The 15,510-nt window shown below is 43.8% G+C and overlaps 1 protein-coding gene across 8 annotated transcripts in view; it reads left to right on the plus strand.

Moving 5' to 3' along the window:
- The window catches only part of LOC137465558 (splicing regulatory glutamine/lysine-rich protein 1-like), a 448,710-nt gene that overhangs the window by 24,071 nt on the left and 409,129 nt on the right, over positions 1–15,510 (plus strand). For all 8 annotated transcript variants that reach the window (XM_068177638.1, XM_068177639.1, XM_068177635.1 and 5 more), the window contains 4 exons: positions 7,527–7,691; positions 8,678–8,856; positions 9,484–9,614; positions 11,652–11,766. In XM_068177638.1, coding sequence (XP_068033739.1) covers positions 7,527–7,691; positions 8,678–8,856; positions 9,484–9,614; positions 11,652–11,766 — 590 coding nt within the window. The remainder of the gene's footprint in view (positions 1–7,526; positions 7,692–8,677; positions 8,857–9,483; positions 9,615–11,651; positions 11,767–15,510) is intronic.

The following is a 15,510-nucleotide window of genomic DNA, read 5'->3' on the forward strand; positions in this document are numbered from 1 at the left end:
GAAATTGCTTTGACAATTGTCTGTACATCTTTGGGATTTACTGGAGTATAAGTTCTTTGTTGGTTTCCATCTGGCCCAGTGACCCTCACTGGGAAGGCTTGGACTGCGGCTGAAGGGGCCTATTCAGCACAAGGTATTTTTATCTTTCCCCACTCAGTGAGCTGGGCTGGTTCGTATTGTGATTGCCTTTTGGTGTGGCTTAAAGCTTTATTCGTTTTCGCTTTAAACCGCGTTAGCTCTGCTCTCTCCGTTTCCGAGTCCCAGTCAGACTCCGTCAGCTCTCCCGAGCTGGCGGAGCTGCTGTTGCTGGACTCAGAGCTGGAAGTTGAATGCCAGCACACTTCCGGGCTTCGGTGCCCTTTTCTGCGGCTCCGGCCCCGCCCCTCCCTTTGGGGGTGGTGCCGCTCCCGCCCCCTGGGCTTGCCCTGTCTCCCGCAGGGGGAGGTCTCTTTTTTAGATGGTAACAGCATTGAGCGCGGCTCCCGATTGGGCATGCGCTCTCTGCTGCTCTCCCGCGCACGCGCGTTTGCAGAAATCTGCGGCCCCGGACTGAGCATGCGCTCTCTCCCTTCCTCCTCATCTTTTTTCCATGGATGCGCATTAGAAAAACCCGCGGCTCCGGGCTCTTCCTGCCGGGGGCATCCACGCCCCGCCCATCCCCTTTGTTGCCGGCGCCATGTTCGGCCGGGTAGGGGGGTGGTGGTGCTCGCGTTTCCTCCCGAGCTGCGTTTTCAGCGTCTCTGGCTTCCCTTGCCAATTCCTCCCAAAAGGACTGCGTGCGCTGCCGCGCCTCCGGCAGTGAATCACTGGCGGGCGGCGAAGAGATGGATGGGGAACCCGCGGATTTTTGGGAAGGCTCCGCAGGGGGTTGGGGACCTGACGGGGAGGGGGGAAATGCGCCCGGCCCCTGCGGATCCCCGCTCTCGGACAAATTGCTTTCAGAGGCGGTTTGTGTTGCCGCCCCTATTCCCAACTTGGGTGTAGCCAATAAACATGCGCGCGCGGCGCTCCAAGTCTCCTGTTCCTCAAGCGCTCCGTGTAGGGCCTGTTCGACTTTACCCCACGCCTTGAGGCTTTTGCCTCAAGGGAAGAGTGACGAGTACCAATTGCCACCATGACAGTGCACCGCCAGCAGTACCGGACAACTCAAGATGCTGTGATTCCCATCCACAAGATGATCCGTAAGCTGGAGATCCAAGGGGTAGTCAGCAAGGCCTACTCACCCTTCAACAGTCCCATTTGGCCTGTACACAAATCTGAAGGAGGATGGAGATTGACTGTGGACTATCATGCCTTGAATGAAGTGACTCCACCATTGAGCGCTGCTGTGCCAGATATGTTGGAGCTGGAGTCCAAGGCAGTGAAGTGGTAGGCCACTATTGACATTGACAATGTGTTTTTTTCCATTCCTCTGGCAGCAGAGTGCAGGCTTCAGTTTGCCTTTACCTGAAGGGCCATGCAATACACCTGGAACTAACTGACCTAGGAGTAGAAGCACAGTTCTACCATCTGCCATGTACTGATCCAGACTGCACTAGAAAAGGGTGAGGCTCCAGAACATCTGCAGTACATTGATGATATCATTGTGTGGGGGAACATGGCAGCAGAGGTGTTTGAGAAAGGAGAGAAAATCATCCAAATTCTCCTGAAAGCCAGTTTCGCCATCAAGAAGAGCAAAGTCAAGGGACCTGCTTGAGAGATCCAGTTCCTGGGAGTAAAGTGGCAAGATGGGTGGCATCAGATTCCCACCGATGTCATAAACAAGATCACAGCGATGTCTCCACCAACCAGCAAGAAGGAAACACAAGCTTTCTTGGGTGCCATAGGCTTTTGGAGAATGCATATTCCTGAGTATAGCCAGATTTTGAGCCCTCTCTACCTGGTCACCCGCAAGAAGAACACTTTCCACTGGGCCTCTGAACAGCAACAAGCCTTTGTCCAAATCAAGTAGGAAATCGCTCATGCAGTAGCCCTTGGCCCGGTCGGGACAGGACCAGAGGTGAAGAATGTGCTCTACTCTGCAGCCGGGAGCCATAGTTTGTCCTGGAGCCTTTGGCACAAGGTGCCTAGTGAGACTTGGAGTTGACCACTGGGATTCTGGAGCCGAAGTTACAGAGGGTCTGAAGCCAACTACATTCCCACAGAGAAGGAAATCTTGGCCACCTATGAAGGAGTCCAAGCTGCCTCAGAGGTAATAGGCACTGAAGTACAACTCCTCCTAGCACCCCGACTACCGGTGCTGGGGTGGATGTTCAAAGCAAAGGTTCCCTCTACTCACCACGCCACCAATGCCACATAGAGCAAGTGGATTGCTCTCATCACACAGTGCACCTGTATCGGAAAACTGAAGCACCCTGGGATCTTGAAAATAATTACAAATTGGCCTGAAGGTGAAAACTTTGGTCTCACTGATGAAGAGGAGCAAGAACAAGTGACATGTGCTGAGGAAACTCCACCATACAACCAACTGCCAGCAGAAGAAACATGCTACGCTCTTTTCACTGACATTCCTGTCACGTTGTAGGGATGAAACAAAGGTGGAAAGCAGCCACATGGAGCCCCACACAACAGGTTGAAGAAGTTACTATAGGAGAAGGTGGATTGAGCCAACTTGCCGGACTCAAAGCCATTCAGCTGGCCCTCAGGTGGGCTTTTGGGATTGCTATAGAGACAGAAGACATTAGACAATTGAACACCTTTCCTGGTCTCTCAGAGGACCCTTCTGTGGTAAGACTCCTGAGCACTGGGGCAACGCAGCAGAGGAATTTTTTGAGAAAGGGGAGAAAATAATCCAAATCCTCCTGAAGTCCAGTTTTGCCATAATGCACAGTAAGGTCAAGGGATCTGCCCAGGAAATTAAGTTCCTGGGGGTAAAATGGGAAGACAGGCACAGACAGATTCCAACTGAAGGCACAGACAGATTCCAACTGAGGTGATCAATAAGATAGCTGCTATGTCTCCACCGACCAGCAAGAAGCAAACATAGGTTTTCCTAGGCATCGTGGGTTCTTGGAGGATGCATGTCCCAGAGTTCAACAAGATTTTAAGCCCTCTCTATCTTGTGACATGAAAGAAAAATTATTTCAAGTGAGACCCTGAACAACAGTAAGCCTTTGAACAAATTGAATAGGAGATTCCTCATGCAGTGGTCTTTGGGCCAATCAGGACAGGACAGGATGTGAAAAATGAGCTCTACACCGCAGTCAGGGAGAATGGTCCTTCCTGAAGCCTCTGGCAGAATGTACCTGGAGAGACTTGAGGATGATTTCTCAGGTTCTGGAGTCAGGGATTCAAAGGATCTGAGCCCAGCTACACCCCAATTGAAAAAGAGGTTCTTGTAGCCTATGAAGGGGTTCGAGCTGCCTCAGAAGTGATTGGCACCAAAGCACAGCTTCTTCTGGCACCTCAGCTACCAGTGCTAGAATGTTTAAAGGGAAATTCCTTGCAAAACATCATACCACTTATATGACGTGGAGTAAGTGGATTGTTCTCATCCCACAGCAAGCTTGTATAGGAAATCTGAATCGCCCTGGGATCTTGGAAGTCCTCATGAACTGTCCTACATGTGAGAATTTTGGGTTATCATCTGAAGAGGAAGAAGAGCAGATGACATATGCAGAGGAGGCATCACCATATAACCAACTACTGGAGAGTGAGGGATGATACTCTCTCTTCGCTGATGGATCTTGCCATATCATAGGGACCAGTAGGAAATGGAAAGCAGCTGTATGGAGCCCTACGCAGTGAGTCACGGAAGCTACCGAGGTGGATGGAGTCACACTGCAGAGCTGAAAGCTGTCCAGTTGGCTTTGGACATTGCTAAATGAGAGAAGTGTCCAACACTCTACCTCTGCACTGACTTGTGGATGGTAGCAAATACTTTATGGGGGTGGCTGGAAAGATGGAAAAAGGCCAACTGGCAGCACAGAGGGAAACCCCTTTGTCTGCCAGAGTGTGGCAGAGGTCTCTCATGTCTCTTGCCTCTCTTGCCTCTTGACTTTTGCCATAGAGCTGAGGCAGCATGGGTGGAGGCTCCCCTTTGAGTTTCTTTTGGTCTTTTTTCTTTGAGGGGTGTGCTACGGGTGTTTTTTGTTTTTTTTTTTTTCAGAAGGCTGTGTTTTGCAGTCCTGGACAGCCTCAAGGCAAATTCTGCGAGTGCCTGATTACAGTTGCAGCATCACACCAAGAAGAACATAACAGCCCTGCTCCATATGGTTGCCCCAGCACACCAGCAGCGCCCGGTCAAAATGGGAAGGCATGGAATCTGAGTTACCCCAGCTGACTGCTTGCCGTCTTCTGCCAAGAAGGCAGCAAAGTCCCTCCACAAGTTTTAGACATTGACCGAACTCCAGCCACTGGAGCGTGCCAGCTGTTTTTTGCCAATGGAGCTGCCACTACTGGTAGAGACATAGAGGGGATGGGCTACTGCCATCTTTGTCTCTCCACATGCGGTCATCTGCAGAGGGCATCATCTTGGGAGGGGGGTGGGGGTGGTGTTACTCCTCCATTTTGAGTTTCTCTTTGTTCCTGGGCAGTCTGTGAGATTTCAGCAAGTTTGTAAGTAGTGACTATTACTGTTATTTTCTGCCTGTTGCTATTTGGGTTTTTTTAGCAAACTGTTATTTTTTCACTTGTATCTACTCATAATCTTTTCTTATTGGTGGAAAGGGATGGGCTAAAACACTTAAGAGGAGGTAACTAATTTTGAAGTGTCCACATCTTAAATTGTCCTAAATCAAGACATCATACTTAAATGATTCCTCATCTGTCTCCATGACCAGAAACATTATTCCCACTCTCATATTCTTAGCTGATACTGATCATCATCCTAAAAGAAATTCCTTCCTTCCTTCCTTCCTTCCTTCCTTCCTTCCTTCCTTCCTTCCTTCCTTCCTTCCTTCCTTCCTTCCTTCCTTCCTTCCTTCCTTCCTTCCTTCCTTCCTTCCTTCCTTCCTTCCTTCCTTCCTTCCTTCCTTCCTTCCTTCCTTCCTTCCTTCCTTCCTTCCTTCCTTCCTTCCTTCCTCCCTTCCTTCCTCCCTTCCTTCCTCCCTCCCTCCCTCCCTCCCTCCCTCCCTCCCTTCCTCCCTCCCTTCCTCCCTCCCTTCCTTCCTCCCTCCCTTCCTCCCTCCCTTCCTCCCTCCCTCCCTCCCTTCCCTCCCTCCCTCCCTCCCTCATCACTATCCATTGTAAAGGTTGTGGTACAAGAGCTGTTTTAAAGTGTGCAACTTATATAATGAAACAGTGTATCCAATGTTGCCAGTTAGAGGTTTAGGCTACTTCTGTTTATGGTTCATAACTGTCATTGTTCTCTCCCAAATTTGCCCTGAACCAGGACAATGAGAGACATTGGATGACTTTGAAAATAATTTTTAGTTCACAAGAATGTTGGCTTTTTTTGTCTTAAAATATGTGAAGTAATAGTTTAGGTATTTCATTAAAAAACTGTGCTTACTCAAGTTTCCACTGCATAATTGTTGGTAATGAACCCTAAATAATAATGGAATAATTTAGGTTAGAAAAGACCTCTAAGATCATCAAGTTCAACTGTAATCCTAACACTGCCAAGTCCACCTCTAAACCATGTTCCCAAGTGCCATGTTTACACATCTTTTAAATAGCTCCACAGATTGTGACTCAACTGCTTCCCTGGGCAGCCTGTTCCATTGTTTGACAAGCATTTGCTGAAGAAATGTTTTGTAATATCCAATCTAAACCTCCCCTGGTACAACTTGAGGCCATTTCCTCTCATCCTATCACTTGTTACTTGAGAGAAATGACTGACACCCACTTCACTACAACCTCCCTTCAGGTAGTTGTAGAGAGTGATAAGGGCTCCCCTGAGCCTCCTTTTCTCCAGGCTACATAAACCCAGTTCCCTCAGCTGCTCCTCGTAAAGATTTGTGCTCCAGCCTCTTCACCAGCTCTGTTGCTCTTCTTTGGATGTACTCCAGCATCTTGTCATGAGGGTCCTGAACCTGAACACAGTATTAGAGGTGTGGCCTCACCAGTGCTGAGTACAGGGGAAGAATCACTTCCTAGTCCTGCTGGCCACACTATTGCTGATACAAGCCAAGATGCCGTTGGCTTTCTTGACCACCTGGGCATAGGCTGGCTCATGTTCAGCCAGCTGTTGACCAATATCCCCAGGTCCTTTTTTGCCAGGCAGCTTTCCAGCCACCCTTCCTCAAGGCAGTAGTGTTTCACAGAGTTGTTGTGACCCAAGTGCAGTATTCAGCACTTCACCTTGATGAATCTCATACAGTTGGCCTTGGCCCATCAATCCAGCCTATCCATATCCCTCTGTAGTACATTCCTACCCTGCAGCAGATCAAGACTCCCACCCATCTTGGTGTCGTCAAATTTGCTAAGGATGCACTTGATCCCCTCATCCAGAGCATTGATGAAGATAAATATATTAAACAGGACTGGTGTAATAGTGGTGTTTAGAGACATTTGTTTCTAAACTAACCATCTGTAGTGGTTTTGGAAAAACATTACACCATCTAAGGTAAATTCACTTTGTTTTTAATATACGTATTTAATAAATTATCTGTGAATTTTAGAATATCAAAGAGGAATTCAAGCTGTATAACTTTATTGGGTTGACCTTGGCCGGGCACCAGGTGCCCACCAAGCTACTCTACCACTCCCCTTCCCAGCTGGACAGGGGAGAGAAAATAAGAACTCGTAGGTTGAGATAAGGCAGTTTACTAAAGCAAAAGTGAAAGTTTGCATGTGAACAAGCTAAGAAAAAAAAAAAGTTTATTGTCTACTTCCCATCAGTGAGCAATGTTCAGCTGCTTCCCAGAAAGCAGGGCTCCAGCATGTGTAGTGGTTGCTCTGGAAGGCAAACATTGTAAATAATGAATACACCCCCTTCCTCCTCCTTTTCTTAGCTTTATATCTGAGCTGACATCATATGGTATGGAATATCCTTTTGGTTAATTTGGATCAGTTAGTCTGGTTGTGTCCTCTCACAAGATCTTGCCCACTCCTAGCCCCTTAATGGGGGGAATGTTGAGAGACAGCATTGATGCTGTGCCAGTGCTGCTCAGCAGTAGCCAAAACACTGATGTGTTATCAACACCTTTCTAGCTACCAATGCAAAGCACAACACTCTGAGAGCTGCTATGGGAACATGAATTCCAGCTCAGCCACACCCAGTACAATAACCCTCTGTTTAATAATAAAAGGATGATTTCAAATAAAGAGAGTAGTTCTGTTACATAAAAAAACTACTGGTGGTTAGAAACTTCGTTTGCTGCAAAGGAAGTTGATTTTTGGATGGAGAAAAAGTTCAAACCAGGAACTCAGCAGGCCAATTTAGTAATCATTTTAAAGTGACTTTTTTTTATAACATTCCCTAGGAGAAATTTCAATTCCCAGTTCTGGGACCTTACAGTTTAAAGTCTTACCTATATTGATTAGGTTTATTTTTACAGAAATGCGCATGGAAGGCAAGTATTAAAAGGTGAAGTGTCTCCTGTGCTTGGTTGCGAAGCATATCCTATTTTTATATTTTCCAGCTTGGTGTTTCACTTGGCACTTTGGGGGCTATACCAGCAGCAGCATTGGACCCTAACATTACAACACTGGGAGAAATACCACAGCCACCAATTATGGGGAATGTGGACCCATCCAAGATTGATGAAATTAGAAGAACAGTCTACGTTGGAAACTTGAATTCACAGGTAGCTTTTTTTGGTTTTGTTGGTAATAATAATGGAAGATACAGAATTGTTAATTTGTGAATTACAATCTTACATTTTAAGAGTTTTCATTAGGTCATGCCAATATAAGTTTACTAGAGATATTCCAAATTCTTGAATGCTCTTTTGCCAATCAGATTAGACCAGACTGTTGGAATTCATTCTAGCAGGAAAACAGAGAAATCACACTAACTGCATTCAAGAAGCATTTATGATTGTGGGTGTTGATCAAATGTCCAGCTGGATTATATTAGCTGAACAATGCCTCAGAATTTGTGAGAGCATGGTAGCTGTCCCCCACAACACTGCAGTTGCTTAAGTACAATAAGAAGAAATTATTGGTCCCAATATAAGTTCAAAAATTAACATAAATATATTTGAGTTGCTCTGACAGGAAAGTTGGGTCTGTCAGAAATTTCTTTTTCAACAATTGATTGAATTAATTGAAAAACAATTTTATTTTGACTGATGGAAATATAAGTATTTGATTTTTGTGGTTTTTGACTGCCAAAGTAGCTACTAGAGTATAAAACTATTATTGATCGCAATAAAATAAAACAAGCTTGAAACTAGTAGAAAAACAGATAAAAGTGAAGTCTTGTAATACTGCTTGGATTTTTTTTAGTTGATCAGAATTTACAATCAGTATCTTGGACATAGATGTATCATCAGTTATTTCAAATAAGTTGTCTGAAAACTACAAAATCCTGTACAAGTGCTTTTTTAAACCTAGATGTAGGACTTCAGGGCTCATGGTTGCACTATTTTAAGTTGTAATATATTTTTTAGATTAATGGAAGAAAAAAATACCTTTCTCTCTTAAAGTGTAACATCACCAAATTCATGTCACCTGTGTAATGATGATGAGATGTCTTTCCAAAATCTGTGGCTGTTAGATTTTCTGATATGTTGAATAAGTGGTTTTCATTATATGTTTTACTTCAGCTGATCTCTTTGACTCTTTCTAGACTACAACAGCAGATCAGCTGCTTGAATTTTTTAAGCAAGTTGGGGAAGTCAAATTTGTGCGAATGGCAGGTGATGAGACGCAACCAACACGATTTGCTTTTGTGGAATTTGCAGACCAAAATTCTGTACCTCGAGCTATTGCCTTTAATGGAGTTATGTTTGGAGACAGGCCACTGAAGTAAGAAATAAATTATCCATATGAATATTGAATGAGAGATGTCTTAGTATCCTTATACATTTATGACTTATGTGCAGAAAACTGCTGTGATTAATATTTTATATTTTTATTATATTATTTATATTATTAATATATTATCAATGTAAAGACCTATTGTTAGTAAACTGGAATGCTTTTATGAACTCAAATTTCAAGATTGGACATAACTCTTTTTCCAAGAAGAATATGGTTGGCATTGAATAAGATATTTCTACATCCAATCTTGAATTGGTGAAAGCCATAACAGTGAGAGAATCTGCAAAATCCTTTGTACTAATTAAACTTTATATATGATGTGTATGTAATTAGTAGGTATTTGATTTGAAACAGATTTATAGACTTGTACTAGAAAAAAATTTAACACAGAAATATTGTGCCACAATTATTTAAAAGCCATAAGACTTGAAAGCAATAAAACCCAGACATTTCATATACTTAGAAAAGATGAGTATTAGAGGAAAAATTTGTAGTTTTGCTGAACTTTGACATTTTTAGTCATAAATGGAAGTTTAGGTGCTTTCATTTTCTTTTTCATTTTTCCTTTTCAAGAGTTTGGAAGTTAAAGTTTTTATTTTTGTCTTAATTTAGAATAAATCACTCCAATAATGCAATAGTGAAGCCTCCTGAAATGACACCACAAGCTGCTGCCAAGGAACTGGAAGAAGTGATGAAGAGAGTAAGGGAAGCCCAATCTTTCATATCTGCTGCTATTGAGCCAGGTAGGTATATTATGTTAATTACCTAACAGACGTGTTCTGTGTATACATTGACGCATGCTTTTAAGAGCACTTTCAAACACAGGAAAAGGGTACTCAGAGGTGAGCAACATGTATGTGGGAAAACAAAAGAAAAGAATCAAAATGCTTTTCATGCAACAAAGTAGTGAAATGAAGCTGACTTTATTTCATCATGTCTTATTTTCAGTTACATGCTCACTGAATGTTTTCAAAAATGCAAAGTCAATACTAAATTTATATTTAATGTTGGTGCTTTTAAAGTTCAAAGTACTTACAAACTTAAAAAATGCTTGATATTTTGTTTTCTCTTCTAGCACCCATTAATACCATAGTTTCATGATCAGAGTGAGCTAGTGTGCTGCTGAAAGCAGCAATATGCTTTTCTTTGGCAGGTTAATTTTAGCACTGTGCTATGCTCTTTTTCATACTGCCTCAAGACTATATGCATCCTCATAGCAAATGGAATCAGAGAATGAATTTCGGATAAAGCTTAACATATTTTAACAGACTTTTTTCATTCAAATTGGTTCCCTGATCCCTGTTAACACTGAAATGCCAGGTCAAGGAGGAAGGTGTCAGTGGCTCAAGTGGTTAAGCAGACACTTCAGTGCTGATTTATGCTGACTTAAAGTGATTACAACACCTCAATGTAAAACTTGTTAAACTTGCAGTTGAAATCCTCCCTTTTTTTTCATCAACAAGATTTTGTCTTTCTTCTTACAAAAAGACACAGACATTAGCTTATGTGGGTTAGATAGCTGTTCTGGTTTGAAAGCAAAACCAGTGAGAGACTCCAATTCAAAAATACAATTTTTTAGGAAAAGGAAAAAAAAACAAAATACATGCAATAATACAAAAGAAAAACCACTGACAGATTCAGAATACAACCTGACCCCCTTTTGGTCAGAGTGTTGGTAGCAGTCCAAATTGGAATGGCTGCAGTCCTCCTGCAGTGGCAGATGTGGTTCTGTCAGAGCAGTGATCCTGTAGAAGGGTGTAGTCTTCCTCTGAAGGTCCAGTCGAAAGACCCAGCTGTTCCTCTGGGAATCCTGTGGAAAGGCTGAGTCTGGTGCCCCTGAAACTCAGATAATATCCAGTTAGGAATGCTTGGCTCCTCCCTCTGGGCGGAGCATCTCACAATGGGATGCTGTAACTTTTATCTGTCATGGAGCGACATTCAATAGGCCATTAACAGCAGATGTCTCCCCGTGGGGGGGGGGGGGGGGAGGATTGGTTTGCGGAAGAGAAAAGAAAACTGCCCAATTAAGAGAAGATAACTGCCACACCTCTAACGGATGGCAAGTAGAATACATCTTGCCTTGCAATCCAGGACAATAGTGGAGGGTCTTGAGGTTTTTTTGGGAAGGAGGGTGGAGTACTTTCTGTCTTTTGAGAGTTGTGAGAAAAATAGTTCTAACATTTCCTCAGTGTTAAGCAGCAGAATGATAATCTTTTAGAGTCTGAACCAAAGTCTGCAGAGGTCACTGATAAGTTTTCTGTTGACTTCCTGGTTTTCGGATCAAACTTTTTATTCCCTTCTCTCCATCCCTTCCTCCCTCAAAACAGCGTTTGAGGAATAGAACTTCAGTATTTGTACAGCAGTTGGAATATTTAAAAGTATAAAAAGTACTAATTATTATTTGCATTTTATGCTTGTTTTCAAAACTCTGCCCTCTAAATTTGTTCTTCTGAGGTTATTTTAAAAACGTTATTAAATTAAATGATATACCAGAGGAGAACCTGTTGTAATGTTGTGCATTGTGGCAGCAACATAAATCCCATTCCTAACGGAGCTGGCTGTTTATAATTATTTGGTTTATGTGTACTGTTCCAGGGTGACTGCACTCAACGAGTATTTATAATGACTTTATTGGATGTTTCTCAAGGATATTAACAAAGAAGGAAGATAGGCAAAGCATGGGCCCCTTGCACTATATGTGTGATACATTACACTTGTTCCAGATTAACTGGGATCTTTCAATATCCTGAGCTTACATTGCAGTGTTTTCTTCCTCTCAGAGTCTGGAAAGAGCAGTGAAAGAAAAGGTGGTCGATCTCGTTCCCATTCTCGTTCAGAATCCAGGTCTAGCTCAAAATCCCAATCTAGAAGGAAAAGATCTCACTCAAAACACAGGTAAATATATTTATTATTTTGGACTCAGAATTCATACTGGGGTTTTTTGAGTGGTGGTGGTTACTGAAATTTCTTACTGAGTTGTGAGACAAGTTTCCCTGTAGAGAAATTTAGTAACTTAAACTGACCTAGATAGAGTAACTAGGAAGTTTGTCTCTGAACAAATACTCTTTCCCTCTAAATGATGCCTGTTTTCTTTATTACTTTCAGGTAAAACACACTAGAAGGTACTTATTGTGTCATGTAGCATAACCATTTTTATGGTTTCATGGTACATTTTGTGCCATGTAGCATAATTTCATTTTGTAACCTTTGTCTTTTAAAAAGAAATAGTTATCTCTCTTTTGTGGATGGAACATTTAGTTTCCTGTTAATGCCTTAAACAGACAGGCTGGATGGTTTTGCTAGTAGAAAATTGCTGTTGTCCTGAACTTCTAAACATCTAGTTAACAAATGCTGTATTTTTATTAACTGTACTGTAAATGTAAAGTTGTATTTTTTAAAAGCCAGAAGAAAAAAGGCTTTAAGGGTAGTTTTTAATTCTTCAGTTTTTTTTTCTTTGCTAATTTCTTAAGTTGTAAAACAGGCTTTGAAATATAGGACAAATAAAATTACTAGATTGTCCATAAAGTTTACCCATTAAGATTTTTTTTTCCATAAATGAGACAGTCTTTCTATGTAGGACTTATGAACACTTCCTGAAATGGTACAATGTCAGGAATGTCTTTTGATCATTTACATAATCAATCTAAAGATATTTGACTTCATTAAGTATAAAAAACCCAATAAAACCTCAGTGTATTTGATAGCTTGCACTTTAAAAAGGTGAGTGTTTTCAGTGTTGCAGTGACAGCACTATCCCATTCTTTCATCCATTGTTTTTTCAACAGGGCAGCTAGAGTTCTTTCACATACAGAAAAGCTGGCCAGAGGGAATATACCACATCAGTTATACTACCAAACAAGATATAAGTGTGCAGACTTCAGATTTCATAAAATCATAGAATACTTTGGGTTGGAAGGGACCTTAGAGATCATCTAGTTCCAACTCTCCTGCCATTGGCCGGGACACCTTACATTAGACCAGGTTCCTCAAAGCCCCATCCAACCTGGCCTTGAACACTTCCAGGGATGGGGCATCCACAACTTCTCTGGGCATCCTGTTTCACCCTCACCACCCACACAGTAAAGAATTTCTTCCTAATATCTAGTCTAAACCTACGTTCTTTCATTTTAAAGCCATTCCCCCTTGTTCTATCACCACACGCCCTTGTAAAAAATTCCTCCCCAGCTTTCTTGTAGGCCCCCTTTAGGTACCAGAAGGCTGCTATAAGGTCACCCTGTGTATCTGCGCGCTGCGGTCACAGGGAAGATGTTCTCCAGCCAGCTCACTCCCCGAGACCGATGGGCAGTCACGAGAGAGGCCGCCCCCGGATCTCTACTGAGTTCCCCCGGGTGGCGGCGCTTACAGGGGCTTGCAGCTCCCTGCAGCAGACGGCTGTGGCGGGGGTAACACAGCAGCAACCCAGTACGAGAAACCAAGGCAAAGGAATAGAGAGGGATCACTTGTTTGAGTTCCAAGGAAGTTTTATTCCCCAGAGGATTCAGGGACAAATGACAATAACTGAGGGCAAAAAACTGCTTTTAAGGAGAGGCGGGAATAAGGGGAGGACACAACCTTTTACCAATAGGAAGGCATTAGGGGAGGAGTGCAGTGTAAGGGCTATCCAATAGAAGCCAGCAAGGGGAAGGAGCAAACCTTGCACCCCAATCTTGCCTCGAGGAGGGGATGAAGGACAGGGAACATTCCAGAAGGGAACAAAGGAGGTACAAGGAGACTGACAGGTGTATTGACATACACTTGGCAGGAAAATCTTGGGGTAAACAACTCAGGACTGAAAAATTAGGGAAGCCAAATGGGGTACATGGAATGAACCATTACAAACTTATAACAAGTAATATTTAAAACCTACTACAGAAGAGCAAACTGTAAAATAACAGACTACCACAACCCTGGAGACTTCTCTTTTCCAGGCTGAACAGCCCAGCCTCAACTCTTTCAGCCTGTCTTCATATGAGAGGTGTTCCAGCCCTCTGATCACCTTCATGGTCCTCCTCTGGACTCTCTCCAACAGGCCTATGTCCTTCCTGTGCTGGGGACTCCAGAGCTGGATGCAGTGCTCCAAGTGGGGTCTCACAAGAGCAGAGTAGAAGGGAAGAATCACCTCCCTCGACCTGCTGGCCATGCTCCTTTTGATGCAGCCTTTGATGCAGATTATTTTTGATATGGTTTTCTGTCTGTGCTGCAAGCACACATTGCTGAGACATTGTCGTGGTTTGACACTGGCCCAATGCCAGGCATCCACGAGAGTTGCTCTCTCACCCTCCCCTGCCACAGCTGGGCAGAGGGAAAAAAAAATATCTAACACTTCATGAGGGAGATAGGGACCGGGAGAAATATTTTAAGGGCAAAACAGGCTCAACTCATGGTTGCAAAGTGAATTTTATTACTAACAGAATCAGAGGAGGATAATGAGAAGTAAAATAAGCCTTTAAAACACCTTTTTGCCCTCCTGCTCCTCCTTTCTTCACACCAACATCACAGGGAGACAGGGCATGGGGGTTTTGGTTAGTTCATCACTGAGATTTTCTTCTGCTGCTCTAGGAGAGGAGTCCTTCCCCTGTGAGACCATGAGGTCCCTCCCATGGGAGACAGTTCTCCGTGAACTTCTCTGGTGTGGGTCCAGTCTCACGAGTAGCAGCCATACCACACCTACTGCAATGTGAACTCCCCCCATGGGAACGCAGTCCTCCTAAAACTGCTGTGACGTGGCTCGCTTTCCACAGGGTGCAGTCCTCCAAGGACAGGCTGCTCCAGCCTGGAAGAAGGGGCCCCCTCTCTCCACCGGGTCTCCCACTGGATCACAGCCTCCAGGCATCCACCTGCTCTGGCATGGGCACCTCCCCCACGGGCTGCAGGTGGATCAGCCTGCATCCCCTGTGGACTCATGGACTGCAGGGGGACAACCTGCTTTACCATGGTCTTCACCACAGCCTGCAGAGGAATCTCAGCTCCAGCACCTGGAGCACCTCCTCCCCCTCCTTCTCCACTGACCTTGGTGTCGCCATCTTGTTTTCCCTCACATATTCTCACCTTCTCCTCTTCTCTAACTACAAGCAAAAACTTGTGACTTTTGTTTTGATTTTCTTCCTAAATATGTAATCACAGAGGCTTTACCACCCTCTCTTATTGGCCCAGTTTTGGCCAACAGCATGTCCATCTTCAGAGCCATCAGCCATTGGCTCTGTTGGACATGGTGGGAAGCTTCTAGCAGCTTCTCACAAGAGCCATCTTTGTGCCCCCCCTGCTGCCAAAGACCAGGCCATGCCAAACCAATACATACATATCAAGCTTCTTGTCCACCAACACCCCCAAGTCCTTCTCCCCATAGCTGCTCTCAATCCGTTCTTCACTCAGCCTTTACTTGTGCTTGGGATTGCCCCGACCCAGGTGCAGGACCTTGCACTTGGCCTTGTTGAACTTCATGAAGTTTTTACAGGCTGTCATGGTTTGACACTGGCGCAATGCCAGCGCCTCCATGAAAATGTACTTTTTAAAATAATTACTGTGAGATGTGATCAGGAACAGAGCAGAGCAGGCCCAAACTTAGTAACAAAGAAAAGAACTTTATTAAACTACTACTACTATAAAAACTACAAACACTAAATCCTGGATGAAGACTTT

The sequence above is a fragment of the Anomalospiza imberbis genome, assembly GCF_031753505.1.
Source record: "Anomalospiza imberbis isolate Cuckoo-Finch-1a 21T00152 chromosome W unlocalized genomic scaffold, ASM3175350v1 scaffold_31, whole genome shotgun sequence".
Classification (NCBI taxonomy): domain Eukaryota; kingdom Metazoa; phylum Chordata; class Aves; order Passeriformes; family Viduidae; genus Anomalospiza; species Anomalospiza imberbis.